This window comes from Sus scrofa, chromosome 1, assembly GCF_054392235.1.
Source record: "Sus scrofa isolate SSC_HxYL_T2T_F1_AM1 chromosome 1, Sscrofa_HxYL_maternal_Yorkshire_Landrace_v2.0, whole genome shotgun sequence".
Classification (NCBI taxonomy): domain Eukaryota; kingdom Metazoa; phylum Chordata; class Mammalia; order Artiodactyla; family Suidae; genus Sus; species Sus scrofa.
The window spans coordinates 248,255,175-248,274,155 of NC_139383.1; the positions used below are offsets into that span (position 1 = coordinate 248,255,175).

General features: G+C 40.2%; 1 protein-coding gene across 7 annotated transcripts in view; it reads left to right on the forward strand.

Moving 5' to 3' along the window:
- Positions 1-18,753, forward strand: part of MELK (maternal embryonic leucine zipper kinase) — a 114,378-nt gene extending 95,625 nt beyond the window's left edge. For all 7 annotated transcript variants that reach the window (XM_021066072.2, XM_084989811.1, XM_003480551.4 and 4 more), the window contains 5 exons: positions 5,266-5,497; positions 7,313-7,409; positions 8,677-8,845; positions 14,770-14,873; positions 18,224-18,753. In XM_021066072.2, coding sequence (XP_020921731.1) covers positions 5,266-5,497; positions 7,313-7,409; positions 8,677-8,845; positions 14,770-14,873; positions 18,224-18,401 — 780 coding nt within the window. In that variant the 3' untranslated portion in view covers positions 18,402-18,753. The remainder of the gene's footprint in view (positions 1-5,265; positions 5,498-7,312; positions 7,410-8,676; positions 8,846-14,769; positions 14,874-18,223) is intronic.
- Positions 18,754-18,981: the final 228 nt, after the last annotated feature.

Below are 18,981 nucleotides of genomic sequence, written 5' to 3' on the forward strand. Positions count from 1 at the left end.
TTTTTCTTACTTTGTCCTCCATCGTGTTCAATCACAAGTGATTGGGTATAGTTCCTTGTGCTATACAGCAGAATCTCATTGCTTACCCATTCCAAATGCATCTACTAACCCTGAAGTCCCAGTCCATCCCACTCCCTCCCCCTCCCCCTGACAACCACAGTCTGTTCTCTAAGAACATGAGTTCATTTCTTTTGTGTAGATAGGTTCATTGTGCTATACATTGGATTCCAGGTATAAGTGATACCGTATGGTATTTGTCATTCTCTTTGTGACTTACTTCACTTAGTATGAGAATCTCTAGTTGCAACCATGTTGCTGCAAATGGCATTATTTTGCTCTTTTTTATGGGTGAGTAGTATTCCATTGTGTATATTTACCAATAACTTAAAGACATAAACATAAGACGAGATGTCATAAAACTCCTAGAAGAGATCATAGGAAAAATATTCTCTGACATCAACCATACAAGTGTTTTCTTAGGTCTGTCTCCCAAGGCAATAGAAATAAAAACAAAAATAAACCAATGGGACCTAATCAAACTTACAAGCTTTTGCACAGCAAAGGAAACAATTGGAAAAAAAAAAAAAAAAAAAGACAACGTATGGAATGGGAGAAAATAGTTGCAAATGGTGTAACCAACAAGGGCTTAATCTCCAAAATATACAAACAACTCATACAACTCAACAGCAAAAAACCAAACAACCAACTGAAAAATGGGCAGAAGACTTGAACATATGGATGGCCGGTAGGCACTAGTAAAGATGCTCAACATCACTAATTATTAGAGAAATGAAAATCAAAACTAGAATGAGTTACCATGTCACACCAGTCAGAATGGCTATCATTAAGAAGTCTACAAATAACAAATGCTGGAGAGGGTGTGGAGAAAAGGGAACCCTCCTACACTGTTGGTGGGAATGTAAATTGGTACAACCACTATGGAAAACAGAAAACTAAATTTAAAACTACCATATGACCCAGCAATCCCACTTCTGGGCATGCATCAGGACAAAGCTTTCATTTAAAAAGATACATGCACCCCTTTGTTCATTGCAGCACTATTCACAATAGCCAGAACATGGAAACCGAAATTCCATCTGCAGATGAGTGGATTAATAGATTTGATGTTAAACTGAGCTTGCATTCTTTAGATAAGCCCAGTTTAGTCATGATGTATTGCTATTTTTTTTTTATATATACATTGCTGGGTTTAGTTTATATTTTGTTTAGGTTTTCTGCTTCTGTGTCTTAAATGAGATTGGCCTTATTCCTTTCTTGGATAATTTTGGTTTCATTATTATATAAGTAATACACGGATACATTCATCTTGTAAAAAATTGAAACAGTAGTCAACTATGTTGAATAAAGAGTGAAAAGTTTTCTTCCCCTGTTCTTGCATCTCATCCAGTCTTATATTAATTGCATCTGATTGATATTAAGATTATACTAGTCTTCTAAAATGAATTGAGTTGGAGTATATTCTTTTTTTATTCTCTGGAATGGTTTTTAAAATCTAATTATATTTTCTTAACTGTGTCATAGAACATTATGTAACTATCTGGGACTGGAATGTTTTTATGAGAAACTAGTCAACCACTAATACAATTTCTTTTCTTTTTCTCCCCATTTCTTGGGTCGCTCCCATGGCATATGGAGGTTCCCAGGCTAGGGATCTAATCGGAGCTGTAGCCACCAGCCTACACCAGAGCCACAGCAACACGGGATATGAGCTGCGTCTGTGACCTACACCACAGCTCACGGCAACCCTGGATCGTTAACCCACTGAGCAAGACCAGGGACCAAACCCGCAACCTCATAGTTCCTAATCGGATTCCTTAACCACTGAGCCACGACGGGAACTCTGGTCTTTTTGCCTTTTCTAGGGCCGTTCCCCCATGGCATATGGAGGTTCCCACGCCAGGGGCCAAATCAGAGCTGTAGCCACAGGCCTATGCCAGAGCCATAGCAAAGCGGGAACTGAGCTGTATCTGCAACCTACACCACAGCTCACGGCAACCCTGGATCGTTAACCCACTGAGCAAGACCAGGGACCAAACCCGCAACCTCATAGTTCCTAGTCGGATTCCTTAACCACTGAGCCACGACGGGAACTCTGGTCTTTTTGCCTTTTCTAGGGCCGTTCCCCCATGGCATATGGAGGTTCCCACGCCAGGGGCCAAATCAGAGCTGTAGCCACAGGCCTATGCCAGAGCCATAGCAAAGCGGGAACTGAGCTGCATCTGCAACCTACACCACAGCTCATGGCAACGCCAGATCCTTAACCCACTGAGCAAGGCCAGGGATCGAACACAAAACCTCACGGTTCCTAATCGGATTTGTTAACCACTGAGTCACGTCAGGAACTCCCAATTTCTTTTTTTGTTTGTTGTATTTTTTTGAAGTGTAGTTGATTTACAATGTTGCATTAGTTTACAGCAGAGTGATTCAGTTATACCTGTGTGTGTGTATTCTTTTTCATATTCTTTTCCACTGTGGTTTATACAGGATATTGAATATAGTTCCCTGTGTTACATAGTAGGACATTGCTGTTTATCCATTCTATGTGTAGTAGTTTGTATCAACTAAACTCAAACTCCCAGTCCATTCTTCCTCTACCCCCTCCACCCCCTTTGGCAACCACAAGTTTCTTCTCTATGTCTGTGAGTCTGTTTCTGTTTCATAGATAAGATCTTTTGCGTCATATTTTAGATTCTGCATGTAAGTGATATTATGTGATATGTCTTTCTCTGACTTGCTTTACGAATTAGGTGATTCAGTTTCTTTTGTGTTTATAGGACTACATAGTATTTCAGTTTCTTGTCAGTTTGGTGGATTTTGTTTTTCTAGTGTCCATTTCATCTAAGTTTTAAAATGTTTTGGCCTAAAATCAATAGGAAGATATTATGATATCTGTTATGATATCTGTGGTATCTCTGTTAATGTCCCCCTTTTCATTCCTGAAGTGTCTTTGTTTATTTGCAGCTTTTAAATTTTTTTGAATCAGTCTTACCAGAGTCAATTTTATTTGTTTTTTTCAGAGCCAACTTCTGGCGTTTTGATTCTATCTATTATATTTTTGTTTCTTTTTTCTTTTCTTTCTTTTTTTTTTTTTTTTTTTTTGTCTTTTTAGGGCCACACCCATGACATATGGAGGTTCCCAGGCTAGGGGTCTAATTGGACCTGCAGCCACCAGCCTATGCCACAGCCACAGCAGCGTGGGATCCGAGCCACATTTGCAACCTACACCACAGCTCACAGCAACACTGGATCCTTAACAAACTGAGCGAGACCAGGGATTGAAACTGTGTCCTCATGGATGCTAGTCAGGTTTGCTAACCACTGAGCCACGAGGGAAACATCTATATTTGTTTCTATTTTGTTATTTTTTTTGGCCTTATTTGTCTATTAGACCAATCTTATTAAATTCAATTGTTAAATCTTCTATGTCCATACTAACTTTTTGTCTGCTTGACCCATAAATTTGTCTGTTTGAGTGGGATCTGTTAAAAATCTTCTAGTGGGATGGTACTTTGTCATTTTCTTCCTGTAGTTCTATTTTTGAGGTAGATATATATATGTATATGTGTATATATATATGTGTGTGTGTGTATATATATGTATATATATATATGTTATATAATTGGCATATGAGTTCAGAATTTTTATTCTGGTGAATTGAAACTTTAATCATTTATAGTGATACTCTTTATTAGTAGTTGTGTGTTTCTCCTTGAAATGTATATGTTTCTCTGATAGTAAGATAACTATATTGATTTCTTTTGGGTTTTTTGTTGTTGTTGTTGTTGAGCTGCACCCAAGGCAAATGGAGATTCCCAGGCTAGGGGTCTAATCGGAGCTGTAGCCACCAGCCTATGCCAGAGCCACAGCAACGCCAGATCCAAGCTGTGTCTGCGACCTACACCACAGCTCATGACAACACTGGATCCTTAACCCACTGAGCAAGGCCAGGGATCAAACTTGTGTCCTCATGGATACTAGTCAGTTTCGTTAATCACTGAACCATGATCAGAACTCCCTTATTTCTTTGGTTTTTATTTGTCTGATTTATATTTTTTCATCTTTTTATTTTCAACCTTTTATGTCCTTATATATAAGATTCACCTCTTAAAAACAACATATAACTAAGAGTTCCCCTGTGGCATAGTGGGTTAAGGATTTAGCATTGTCACTTCAGTGGCTTGGGTCGCTGCTATGGCATGGGTTTGCTCCCTGGCCTAAGAACTCCTTATGCTGTCAGTTTGTCCAAAAAAGGGAAAAAAAAAAACCCACAACATATAGCTAGATTTATTTTGTTTTGTTTTTTGGCTGTGCCTGCAGCATGTGGAAGTTCCCAGGTCAGGTACTGAACATGCACCACACCAGCAACCTGAGCCACAGCAGTGACAATGCCAGATCCTTAACCTGCTGTGCCACCAGGGAATGCCTATGCTCCTGTTTTTAGTCTAGCCTCTTTGGATTTTCCTTTATTTTTTACAATCTCAACCATAAATTGAAAAGGATTAAAATGTCTTCGATCCAACATTTCTGTTAGAGTATTTTATTTTATTTTATTTTATTTTTTGTCTTTTTGCCATTTCTTGGGCCGCTCCCGCAGCATATGGAGGCTCCCAGGCTCCATATGGTCAAATCAGGGGTCAAATCAGAGCTGTAGCCACCAGCCTACACCAGAGCCACAGCAACTCGGGATCCGAGCCATGTCTGCAACCTACACCACAGCTCACGGCAACGCCGGATCCTTAACCCACTGAGCAAGGGCAGGGACCGAACCTGCAACCTCATGGTTCCTAGTTGGATTCGTTAACCACTGCGCCACGACGGGAACTCCTCTGTTAGATTATTTTAGCATATTTTTTTTTGTGCTGGCCATCAAGTAAACTTTTATTTCTTTGCACATATTAGAGACAAACTATGGCCATCTAGGTATGGGAAGCAATTTTTAGGGATTTATATGTGGCCATCCTCAATATTGCCTAGAATCTGAGTATGTTTGATTAAATACTTGGCCTGAAACATGTTGAAAATTATCTGTCAATAAAACAGACTAATGTGATCTACATGTACTGAAGAGAACTGAATATACATTTTCAAATTTCCTGGTATTGCCAATAATATCCTTTTGAAAGTGTTTCATTTTAATAAAAATGGTGCAAGGTAATTTGCAAATGATTAAGGCATGTTGTAAAGAAATTGACTTTTCTTCTTCAGTGTGCTTTATCTGGTACCTTTTTTTTTTTTTTTTCCCAGTTTGCCAAGCATTGGACAGAATCAAATGGTCTGGAATCTAAATCATTAACTCCCGTATTATGCAGAGCATCTGCCAATAAATTAAAGAACAAAGAGAATGTATATACTCCTAAGTCTGCTGTAAATAATGAAGAGTGCTTTGTATTTCCTGAACCAAGGACTCCAGTTAATAAGAACCAGCGTAAAAGAGAAATACTCACCACACCAAATCATTTCATTACACCCTCAAAAGGTATTTGCTGTGTTGATGAAGCAGAGGTCAAACATCTTCAAATTCCTTGTTTTTACCATGCTAAATAAACATTTAGCAGGTCAGTAATGACTAGTATTGCTCTCAGGAATTGCTAGGAGAAGCTAAGCTGCTTTTTAAGAATATGTTATTTGCTCTAGTTGTAATGGAAGCATATTAATCAATGTCTAATTTTTCTCAATGTTTTCTCTTTTCCACATTTATCAAGTTGAATCATAGCATCATAGAATAGCAAGCTGAAAGACAAGTTAGAGCTGATGTAATCCCCCTGCCCCTTTTACAATTAAGGAACCTGATATTCACACAAGTGAAGTGATTTGCCCAAGGTCGTACGTCCAGGTTTAGACTTTGCTCTTCTGCCCCCACTTAGAAGGACTATACTGAAGTCTCAGCTGAGGCCTTCCTGCTCATCTGGATCTCTAGTTGTGGTGTCTGATCCTGTTCTGTCTGTGTGTGTTTTTACTGCCTGTATTCCAGCAGACAGGTAAAGCCACGATGCCTTTGCAGCTATCAGTTGATATGTCCATATTACAACTCTCTCATTTCCTTTGATTTCCTCTTCAGTTTAGTCATTGCCAGTTCTTTAAGCTATTTTCTTTGTGACACCTCAGTGTTTTGGTTCCTGCCTTATCTGGGCACATTCTATTTTGTCACTCTGTTTAAAACATGGTGCCTAGAGGGAGTTCCCTCGTGGTCTTGTGGTTAAAACTCGGAGCTTTCACTGCTGTACAGCAAAAATACATTCTTTTTCTTGCTTTGTCCTCCATCACGTTCAATCCCAGGTGACTGGGTATAGTTCCCTGTGCTGCACAGCAGGATCTCATTGCTTACCCATCTACTAACCCCAAACTCCCATCCCTCCCACTCCCTCCCCGTTGGCAACCACAAGTCTGTTCTCCAAGTCCATGATTTTCTTTTCCATGGAAAGGTTCATTTGTGCTGTATATTGACTCCAGATATAAGTGATATCATATGGTATTTGTCTTTCTCTTTCTGACTGACTTCACTTAGTATGAGACTCTCTACTTCCATCCTACATAGATATTGTTGATCGATCTCATTTTCTTGTTCTTGGGGAACCAGAGAGTATAAGATGAATAGTCTTAAAGCAAAACCCTCAAGATCTCTTTTTGAAAGCTTGGTATCTTACATTTATTATAAAGTGAATATTATTATCTCTAAAAGGTATACAACTTTTAGATAATGAACAAAAAATTAATCAGTATAACCAGATTTGTTCATGCAAATTTGTCACAAACTATCTGGGATACAAATACCCTACTAAAATAAAATACCAAATTCTAGAATATGGAATATGAGAATAACCAAAGCTCATGACCCTTTTAATAACTTTTGTCAAATTTCACAGGGGACCTATGAAAAGAGCTATAAATTGAATAAATACATATCAGTAATACCAATTAAAGGTGTAAATTGGGTCCTGGCATAAATACAGGTTGACTTTTATTTATAGAAAAGAGGATCAGTAATCCTGAAATCTTAAGTCTGTGATCTATTTAGATTTGTCATATGACATTTATAATAAAATCCTAAGCATGGCCTCACTTTAGCAGTGAAGAAAAAGAAGAGCCACACATGTAAAGCAAAATGATTTTTGTCTTTATTATAAATCACATGGAAACATTTCTTTAATGACTTAGAGCCTTAACATTCCCTGTCCAAGTGATTATAATATTTCTGAGTCAATGAACTAGGTGATGTATGCATTATTGATACAAATTTTGAAACCATAGCATGTCAGTTACATATGGTTTGTGTTTGTTGTTTTTCTGACAGCTAGAAACCAGTGCCTAAAAGAAACTCCAATTAAAATGCCAGAAAATTCAGCAGGAACAGAGAAGTTAGTAACAGGTGTCATAAGCCCTGAGAGGCGGTAAGTGTTCAGTTTTTTAGACTCTTTGATCTTTAGTATGTATAACTAGGTTTCCTTTCCTCACATATGATAAACCCAATTAAGGTAAACCATCATGCTGGGTCTGTCTGAGACGGTAGGAATGTCTGTATGAACCCGGTTTGTGGCCATTACTGAGGCTGTTACCACTGCCTCCGTCAGCGGGGAGAATTGTAAAACTCAGCAGCAATAGGTCTGGCACCCTAACTGAAAATACTGTGAGCCTGAAGGACAGTGGCCCTGGCTGCAGTCACATAGTTCCCTTGCTGAGTCCTGTCTGAGTACAGACATCCAGCAGTGGACAGCGGTCACTCAGATAGGAAAGATCCTAAATGGTGCTTCAAAGAAAGCCTGTTCCTCTTATACGAACAGTTCTGCAGCATAGGTGACCCTCCATTGCCTTTTATAACTATTTTTTTTTGGGGGGGGTCTCTTTTTTAGGGCTGTACCTGCAGCATATGGATGTTCCCAGGCTAGGGGTTGAACTGGAGCTGTAACCGCAGGCCTGCACCACAGCCACAGCAACTCGGGATCCGACCTGTGTCTGTGACCTACACCAGAGCTCACAGCGGGATCCTTAACTCACTGGGTGAGGCCAGGGATTGAACCCAGGTCCTCATGGATGCTAGTCGGGTTTGTTAACTACTGAGCCATGGTGGGAATTCCTATAGCTCTTTTTTAAAGCAGGCTCCATTTTGAGGACACTTGGGGGAATTAGAATGTGAACTAGGTATGATGATGATACGATGGCATTATTAGTAATTTTCATGTTATCATAATGATATCATGGTTATGTAGGGAAATGTCCTTATTCACTGGCAATGTGTGCGAAAGTCTTTCAGAGTGAAGGGCCATGATATCTTCAAATGGGCTGCTTTCCGATGTTTCAGTAAATATGTACATATTATATATATGTATGTATTATATGTGTGCAGTGGAAGCAAATGTGGGAAACTATTAACTTGTTGAATCTAGAAGGATGTATGGGATGGTCATTATACTTTTTGTTGAACTTTTCCGTTTATTTGAAATTTTAAAAAAAGATAGGGGAAAAATAGTTTTGGCAGTTGGCTTGGGGGCAGGCTGATGCTACATTTCAGTGGGAGGGGCTGTTGTGCTCCCTGAGGAGTAAGAGGGCCTGGCCCTGGGGTACCTGACTGAGGCACACCTAAGGGACAGGACCAGAGGATGCCCGTGAGGGGCCCAGCAGACAGGAAGTTTTCCTAGTGGCTCCTTCTTTTTTTTTAAGGTGTCGCTCAGTGGAACTCAATCTCAACCAAGCACATGTAGAGGACACTCCAAAAAGGAAGGGAACCAAAGTGTTTGGGAGCCTTGAGAAGGGCTTGGATAAGGTGATCACTGTGCTTACCAGGAGCAAGAAGAAGGGCTCTGCCAGAGACGGGCCAAGAAGACTAAAGGTAAGTAGACTGGAATTCTTCACTGTGGGTTTTAGAAGCTGACTGCTAACTGGACTACTTTTTTTAAATTTTTTTTTAAAGAAATTTACTAAATGAATGGATTAGTGTTGTTTCATTCATTTAGCTAATACATAGTTTATGAGCACCTAAAATATACATGTAGCTATGCAGTGGTTTTTGAGAATGCAGAGGTAAATTAGATCCAGTCATTCGTTTGGAGGAACAAATTGCTAAAATTCAAATATTCAAGTTTAGGCGTTCCCGTTGTGGCACAGTGGAAATGAATCCGACTAGGATCCATGAGTCTGTGGGTTTGATCCCTGGCCTTGCTCAGTGGGTTAAGGATCCGGTGTTGCTGCCAAGTTGTGGTGTAGGTTGCAGAAGTGGCTCGGATCCTGCGTTGCTGTGATGTAGGCCCGCAGCTGTAACTCCAATTTAGCCCCTAGCCTGGGATCCTCCATATGCTTCGGTTGCGGCCCTAAAAAGAAAAAAGCAAATACTCAAGCTTACGTAGGGCAATTAATCATAGAGGCAACATGGAGGTGGGGGAGTCTGAGGTGTATATGAGGAGCTGCCTTAAAATGCCTTAAGAAATGAGGACTTGGGTGTTCCCATTGTGGCTCAGTGGTAACGAACCTGACTAAGATCCATGAGGATGCGGGTTCGATCCCCGGCCTTGCTCAGTGAGTTAAGGAGCTGGCATTTCTGTGAGCTCTGGTGTAGGTCACAGACCTGGCTCGGATCCCACATTGCTGTGGCTGTGGCCAGCGGCTTCAGCTCCTATTCAACCCTTAGCCTGGGAATTTCCATGTTCTGTGGGTGCTGCCTTAAAAAAACCAAAAAAAGGAGTTCCTGTGGTGGCTCAGTGGTTAACAAATCCGACTAGGAACCATGAGGTTGCGGGTTCGATCCCTGGCCTCGCTCAGTGGGTTAAGGATCCGGTGTTGCCGTGAGCTGTGGTGTAGGTCGCAGACACAGCTCGGATCTCGAGTTGCTGTGGCTGTGGTGTAGGCCATTGGCTACAGTTCTGATTAGACCCCTAGCCTGGGAACCTCCATATACCACGGGAGCGGCCCAAGAAATGGCAAAAAGACAAAAAAAAAAAAAAAAAAGGACTTGAGCTCATTTGTCCTGTCTCTGGCACATAGAAGTGTCTCTGACACATGGGTACATTTGTTCGCCCTCAAAATATTTGAATGTGGGAAGTTAATTTGAACATCAAGTGTGGTGTACGTGAGGAAAATAGTGAGCAACAGGATGGGAAGGTAGGCGGGCTAAGGCATTTGGAGCTTATTTGATGGACTTTTTATGCTTTTTTTTTTTTTTTTTTTTTTTTTTAAGGTCTGCTCCTGCAGCCTATGGAATTTCCCAGGCTAGGAGTCAAATTGGAGGTGTAGCTGCTGGCCTACACCACAGCCACAACCATGCCAGATCTGAGCCACATCTGACCTACACTACAGCTCATGGTAATGCTGGATCTTTAACTCTCTTATTGAGGCCAGGGATCAAATGAGTATCCTCATGAATACTACTCAGGTTCTTAACCCGAAGACCCACAATGGGAACTCTGACCTCTTATGCTTTTCTAGCATATTTAATTTACCAGTGGTGTGGACGGTATATTTGGTGGGGAAAGGAAAAGAAGTGATGAGTAGACATAAAATGCTTCTTACTCTCTTGGATTCTCTCTGAGCATTCCTTTAGACATCTAATGAGTGACATTTTTGTTTGGGGGAAGTAAGAGGTGAAGGGGTGAATAAGACACAGACCAGAAGTCCCTTAGTGGCTCAGTGGGTTAAGTAGCATTGTCACGGCTGTGGCGCAGGTTCGATCCCTTGCCTGGAAACTTTTGTGTGCCATGGCACACCCCATGTCTTTGAGGAACTCAGAATGGCCATGGGAGCAGGCAGGGATGTTGCTCTGATCGACTGGGCTCAGTGCTGTAATCAAAACATGTTCCAAGAGATGTGGGGCCCAGTGAAGAGAAGATGGTAGTGTTCCCCATGATTTGAGGCCTGGGTCTGTGTTTAGTTTTTGCCCTAAAGAGTCTCATTTTGAGCAAATCTGTGCAAGTTTGGGGAAGGAAAATGCTAAGCTGCAACTGAAAGGGTTCTTCAGGGGAAAATGTTTTGAGATCCCATTTACGTCCTGACTTAAAGTAAAAAAAGGTAAAACTTCACATTAGTATTTGTTGCCTTGTTGTATGTATGTCATGCACATAGGAGTTTTGTGTTCTGTGTGGCTGTTTATTAGGCATATTTTATTCTTTTATTCTGAGATTCCTCTGGTTGGAGACAGTTGTGAGGTACTCCAAACCCTGACCTTATCGATTAAGAAAATCACAGTGCAGGAGTTCCCGTCATGGCTCAGTGGATACGAATCTGACTGGCATCCATGAGGACACAGATTCGATCCCTGGCCTCGGTCAGTGGGTTAAGGATTCAGCTCACAGTGTGAGCTGTGGTGTAGGTTGCAGACGTGGCTTGGATCTGGCATCACTGTGGCTGTGGTGTGGGCCAGCAGCTGCAGCTCTGATTTTACCCCTAGCCTGGGAACCTTCATATGCTGTGGGTGTGGCCCTAAAAAGACAAAAAAAAAAAAGAAGAAGAGGAAAAGAAAATCACAGTGCTGTTTCTCTGAAAAATAATAAAATTAAGGAAGCTTGTTCAGCTATATACATTATTGAGAAGCTAAGCGGTTATCGAATACTAATGGACGATATTCTTAAAAAATGTCCACCTGTGTAAATTGCTTGGGACTTGAATGCATTTTTCACTAGGAACTGCTGTGATGTTAGTTGGCTTTCTAGGTATCCCCAATAATTCGAGGATATAGAAAAAAAATCACAAGATTAGGAACGAAAAGCCTGGGTTCTAACCTCAGCTTCAGGCAATGTAGCTTGAATAAATCATTTTATTTCTGACTTTCTCAGTTTCCTTATTTGTGAAAATTGGAGATAATGTCTGTCCTGGCAGCTTCACAGAGCTGGCACTTGTAAACAAGACTACATTGCATATGAAAAGCTTTATCAACATAAGGTGTTCCAATGTCAAGTATCATTGTTATTATCAATGTTGAGCATTTTAACCCCAGTGTGGCAGAACCACAATTCTAATTAGCATACATCTAAAATCTGAAAGTTTATTTAACTGTTGTTCTTTAACCCTTTTTATTTTATTTTATTTTGTATCATTTTATTTTTGTCTTTTTGCCTTTTCTAGGGCCGCTCCCAGGACATATGGAGTTTCCCAGGCTAGGGGTCAGGTAGCCGCTGGCCTACGCCAGAGCCACAGCAACTGGGGATCTGAGCCGTGGCTGCAACCTACACCACAGCTCACGGCAATGCCGGATCCTTAACCCACTGAGCGAGGCCAGGGACCGAACCCCAAACCTCGTGGTTCCTAGTCAGATTCGTTAACCACTGCGCCACGATAGGAACTCCTCTTTAACCCTTTTTAGTGCTTTAAGTTTTTGTGGAACTTAGGGACTTGCTTTATGAAATTAGCCTCATTTTCCCAATTAGATCTTATAGTAAAGAAATTATAGGAGTTCCCTTTGTGGCTCAGCAGTTAATGAACCTGACTAGGATCCATGAGGATTTTGGTTCAATCCCTGGCTTTGCTCAGTGGGTTAAGGATCCGGTGTTGTGAGCTATGGTGTAGATCGAAGACACAGCTTGGATTCAGCATTTCTGTGGCTATGGTGTAGGCCAGCAGCTGTAGCTCCAGTACAACCCCTAGCCTGGGAACTTCCATATGCCTTCAGTGTGGCCCTGAAAAGCAAAAAAAAAAGGGAAAGAAAATTGTAGATTTACGGAAAAGTAAAAAGATGGTACAAAGAACACCTTAGTTTTTTAAGTTAGCAAATTATATGCAATTAAGCCCACTTTTGGGAATCAATCTATAAAAATCTGAAGTTTAGATAAAGTAGCATTACTTCATTTTACAAAAGGAATCACTTGAATAGTGATTTGAAAGTGTTCAGTTTATTATTATCCTGTAGAAGCCAATTTAGTTTGTGAAAAAGTCCTTGATTGGGAGCCAAGAGACCGAGGGCCCTGTCATAGCTGTGCCACCTGTTCCTTTTGTAATTTGAAGCTGGGTTTCCTGAACTCGAGTCTTTGACAGTTACCTTCATCTCGGCATATCAGCATATCATCTGCCCTGATAAAGCATATTTTCTTTATATGACTCATTTTAAAAACACATTTATAGAGTGGTAATTGACGTATAGTAATTTACGTATATTAAAAATGTAATATACTTAGGCTTTTTTTTTTGTTTTTGTCTTTTTAAGGCCACACCCTGTGGCATGTGGAGGTTCCAGGACTAGCGGTGAGCCTACGCCACAGCCACAGCAACACCAGATCTGAGCCTTGTCTTTGACCTACATCACAGCTCACAGCAACGCTGGGTCCTTAACCTGCTGAGCGAGGCCAGGGATTGAACCTGCAACCTCATGGTTCCTAGTTGGATTTGTTTCTGCTGTGCCGCAATGGGAACCCCTATACTTTGGCATTATATATGCACCTGTGAAACCACCACCACAGTTGAGATGACTAACTTTTTAAAAAACTTGTATTTATTTAAAAGGAAACTATCATTAGTTTTTGCTAATTATATTTTTCTAGATCAGATTGGAACAAATACATAAATATTAAAATAAAAATATTTATCTACATACCCCCCACAGTTATCTTGTGTAATTCCATTTGTAATTTATATCACATTTTTGGAAACACTGTCTTAAGAAACTTATGGACCTCCCTTGGGTCATAGGTTTTTATTTTGAAAAATAAGGTAGTTGAGTCTTTTCCATCCTCACCATTTTGTTATTTATAAAAAGAACAGAAATCTGAGATACAGGAAGTCTAATTTTGTCTGACAGTGGGGGTACTATTATGAAAGTCGGAATTTTTGTCTGTCTCTAGGACCTATTAGAACAGTGCCTGGTGTTCCCATTGTGGCTCAGCACTAATGAGCCCGACTAGTATCCATGCGGGTTCAATCCTTAGCCTCGCTCAGTGGGTTAAGGATCTGGCGTTGCTGTGAGCTGTGGCATAGGTCGCAGACGTGGCTCGGATCCTGTATTGCTGTGGCTGTGGTATAGGCTGGCAACTGTAGCTCCAATTTGAACAGTGCCTGGCACCTAGAAAGCCCTCAGTTGTTGAGTGAATGGATGAATGGATACCAGTTAGGAATGAAATTATTTCTGAGAATTATGCTGTTAGTTGTGAATGAGAACAAAAATAATGACATTGCTTTTTTAAAAAAGTATTTGCAGTATTCATTCCTTCATAGGATTGTCATAGAATCTGGGATTCTATAAAATTTCTTTTTTTCTTTTTTTTTAAATGACCACACCTGCGGCATATGAGGGTTCCCAGGCCAAGAACTGAATCCGAGCTGCATTCTTTAATCCACTGCAGGGAGCTGGGGATCAAACCCATGCCTCTGCAGTGTCCTGAGCCACTGAAGTCAGATATAAAACTCCTTAAATAAAGAAAGAATTAAGGAAACATATCCAACTCCATTCAAGAGAAATTTTCTAGGGCATTTTTTTTCTCTTCACCCACTTTACATTTCAGGAGTCTTTATGACAGTGTAGGAAGTTGAAATAGGTAGAGCTCAGATAGACTTTATTTAGTATTCAGTTATTAAAAGAGGTGGTAGGAGAGGAAGATGCAAAATAAAAAGCATGATGATATGGATGTAGTTACTAATGACATGATTTTTCCAAGCTTTCCCACTGCCATCACAATCCAGCTTACCAAGAAATGGTCATAAATTCTTTCAGTGTTTTTCTTGAAATATTTCCATTTGAAATGGTACTGTATTAAGGAGTTTGAGATCTCTAAATAGGGTAGGAAGGGGTTTGTGTTGATGTATGGATTTACTTCTTACCCTCTCTTTTTCTTTTTTAAGCCTCACTATAATGTGACTACAACCAGATTAGTGAATCCAGATCAACTCTTGAATGAAATAATGTCTATTCTTCCAAAGAAGCATGTTGACTTTGTACAAAAGGGGTAAGAAGCACACTCGCAGGCTGTTGCCTTTATTGCTTGATGTCTTTCAAACTTTGAGAAAACATAGGTTGATTCCTCTCTCCTTATTAAAAAATATATTTCTCCCCCCTCATTTTCCACAAAGCTTTTGTAGTAGTGTCTTTGTTCATAATTTATTCTCTTTTGTTTTAGACAAACTATTGAAGTTTTAAAGTGCCCATATTGTCACCACTTTCAAAGAGAGACTTTTGGGTTTTTTTTTTTTTTTTTTTGTCTCTTTAGGGCCACACCTGCAGCATATGGGAAGTTCCCAGGCTAGGGGTCTAATCAGAGCTGTAGCCACCGGCCTACGCCACAGTCACGCTAGATCCGTCTAAAGCCACGTCTTTGACCTACACCACAGCTCACAGCAATGCTGGATCCTTAATCCACTGAATGAGGCCAGGGATTGAACCCACAACCTCATGGTTCCTAGTCGGATTCGTTTCCACTGCGCCATGACGGGAACTCCAAGAGACTTTTCAAAATATGAAAATCTGGATGTCTTCCAGTTTTTTTTGTTTTTGTTTTTGTTTTTTTTTTTTGCATCTTATATTTTCTTTTGCTATTCTGCTTTACAATAATATTTATAAGTTGTAATTTAAATATATGAGATTATCAAACAAATCAGATGTGCATAGACTCTTTTTATGATGTGCTGTGTGACAGGATGCTGTTGTCAGGACTTTAGGAAGTTATTTCACTTTAGTTCTTTCCCACTGTTTTTGTTTGTTTGTTTTTTGTCTTTTTAGGGTGGCACCTGAGGCATATGGAGGTTCCCAGGCTAGGGATCGAATTGGAGCTGTAGCTGCTGGCCTATACCACTGCCACAGCAATACTGATCCAATCTTCGTCTTCGACCTGCACCACAGCTCATGGCATCCGTGGATCCTTAACCCACTGAGCAAGGCCAGGGATCGAAATCTGTGTCCTGATAGATACTAGTGGGGTTTATTAACTGCTGAGCCATGGTGGGAACTCCAGCTCTTTCCCACTGTTGAGTGAATTGCCATCAAATCTCCAAGATTACCCGCTCACTGTCTGAAGAGCCAGACCTCTTCTGGTTTCCCAAGATGTTTGTATTTCTCAGCATTTCCTCTTAGTTATGTCTCTTTAAAATTTCATTATTAAAGCACTAATACGAAGAGCCACTAAAAGATTAACAAAAACATTTAAGTAGAACGGTCAGTAGAGTAAGATTTTAAGAAACAATCTTGTACAAAAATAATTTTATTTTTCCCTCTGTAAATATTGGCAAGCATTCCATACTTGAACTCTGGCTTTCTTCTTTAGGTGTCATCAGAACAGATCTAACTCTTGACCTGTTCTTCATGCTTTGGATTTATTCACAGTTTCAGAACCTCTAGGCAAATCTATACTAGAAAGCTTTCAATCATTTCCTTCCTTCTCAGCATATCATCTGTGAGATCACTAATTGGCTGTTAACTGATAATTTTTTTCTTTGAACTTCCTGATGAACCTGAAGGTCTGCTTTGATCCTTTAATTTTTTTTCCTTTTACCTTCTCTTTTTGTTTTTTTTCCTTCTTTGTGACAAAGCAGAATAACAAAAGCTAAGTTTTTCAGTGGTGTGGTGTCACTAATCTCAGCTTTGTTCCATTACTACGCTTTTCCAGTGAGGAAGGATTACTTTTTATGGTTTATCTGCCCACCAGAAGATACACAGGGTATATTTTGTGGCATTTCTGATGTTGACTGCTTGTTTTTAATCGATAAAGCCCCCAAAGATATAACTAAGTTAGTAAGAAAAAGAATATTTTTATGGGATTTCCCTTTCGTATAGCAGGTTAAAGATCTGGCATCGTCATTGACGTGGCATCATCATTGCAGTGGCTCAGTTTGATCCCTGGTCTAGGAACTTCCATGTATCCTGGGTGCAGCCAAAAAAAAAGAGAGAGAGAGAGAGTGTTTTATGACACCTCATAATATGTAACAGATAAAAGTAACTTCCTCAGAACTTCTGCAGAATAGTGCCTAATCACGTGCCCCTAAATATTTAAGGAACTGAAATTTAGAATTGATCCTACTGTTGGTGTTTATTGTCTGTTGAAGATCAGTAAGACAGTTAAATAAAAATAAAATATAATGTAAACAAAATAAAAGCTGATTTACATGAACTCAAATTTATGCAACTTGGTGGGGACATACCTATTTCTTTTTTTTTCTTCTTTTCTTTTTTTGCTTTTTTTTCTAGGGCCACACTAGTGGCATATGCCATTCCCAGGCTAGGGGTAGAAATTGGTGCCACAGCTAACCAGCCTAAACCACTGCTACAGCATCAGCAACACAGGATCTGAGCCATGTCTGCAACCTACAGTACAGCTTATGGCAGTGCCAGATCCTTAACCCACTGAACGAGGCCAGGGATTGAACCTGCATCCACATAGGTACTAGTTGGATTAGTTTCCCATGCGCCACAATGGGAACTTCCCTATTTCTATTTTTTTTTTTTCCCGGGCAGCACCTGTGGCACATGGAGGTCCCCAGGCTAGGGGTGCAATTAAAGCTGTAGCCACCGACCTACGCCACAGCCACAGCCATGGCAACACCGGATCCTTAACCCACTGAGCGAGGCCAGGGATCAAACCCGAAACCTCATGGCTCCTAGTTGGATTTGTTTCCGCTCTGCCACGATGGGAACTCCTCCCCTATTTCTTAAGATGTGTGAAGGCTTCGCTGAGACTGGACCTTTCTGTTTTCAGAGTAGTTTGTGTGGCAGTTCTAATTATATATGCTGTATGTTTCAACCATGGGAATGCACCATCTCATTGGGCTTTTATGACTCTGCTCTAAAGTGTGGTACTGATCATGACCTCTTATTGCTATTGGAAAGATCTCAGAAGCGTGTGTCCTGCTGAGAAGTTGGTGGCTTCAGCTATATGAGACAGAAGTTTTTGGTGAAGGGCACAAAATGTGCTTTCCTTTGTTGTGAACTTTGTGGAACTGGCCTAATGTTCACAGATTACACCATTGAAAGGCTTGCAGTAAGGATGCCAGAAGATTTCTTGAGCATGAATGGCATGTATAGCTATGAAAGAAGGGCTTTTCTTTGGAGCAAGGGAGAATTCTGGTAAAGCTTTTTCATCTTTATTCTTTTTTTAGGATCCAGATTTAGCTTTGGGGAAAACACCAGTCATACTCCATCACTAAAGCATAGCTAGGTCATTTGGAAACTGTAAGCTGTACTACATTGCTTAATATGAAATAATGGTTCTTTTTCCCCCTTGGCCTCCTAGAGGCTTAGAAATCTCTTGCATTATACAGAATATTCATGGTTCTCCTACTAACTGGCTTCTTATCTTGTTTTTCACAGCTATACACTGAAGTGTCAAACCCAGTCAGATTTTGGCAAAGTGACAATGCAGTTTGAACTAGAAGTGTGCCAGCTTCAAAAACCTGATGTGGTGGGTATCAGGAGGCAGAGGCTTAAGGGTGATGCCTGGGTTTACAAGAGATTAGTGGAAGACATCCTATCTAGCTGCAAGGTTTAATTGATAGATGGTTTCCATCTTGCCTGATGAGCATGGGTGCGATACAGCCTACGTGGAGCCTGGTGTGATTGGTTTGATTTTAAAAGTCCACTGGAACTACACTCGTTTCTAAAGGGCTATCCTAAAGACCAATATTTTTTGCTTGTTTGTTTTTAAACAAAAGATACTTTTTGTGGATGAATCTAAGCCAAGACTATCTGCCGTTATCTGTAACTGTCTTTTTAAGTAATATGCTTTGTATAATAATAACCATTGACTTTCTTAGATTCACTTCCATACATGAATGTAAGCTCTTAACTGTTTCTCCTTTTATTTGTAATTTCTTTCTGAAATAAAACCATTCATGAATATAGCTGGCTTTTCCTCTTCTTTGTATTTGATTTTGATCCAAATAAAACCTCAAATGGCTTTTTGACTATTAAGTAGAGACTATTTGGAGTATGTTTTATCTGTTATCAAATATGCCTTGGGCAGAAAAACAGGTAGGAATTCATTTGCATAATTTTTTCCTGTCTCTGATTTAAGTAGGATTTATTGAGATCGTTAACTAAGTCACAGCTGTGGTTACCAGAGTTAAACA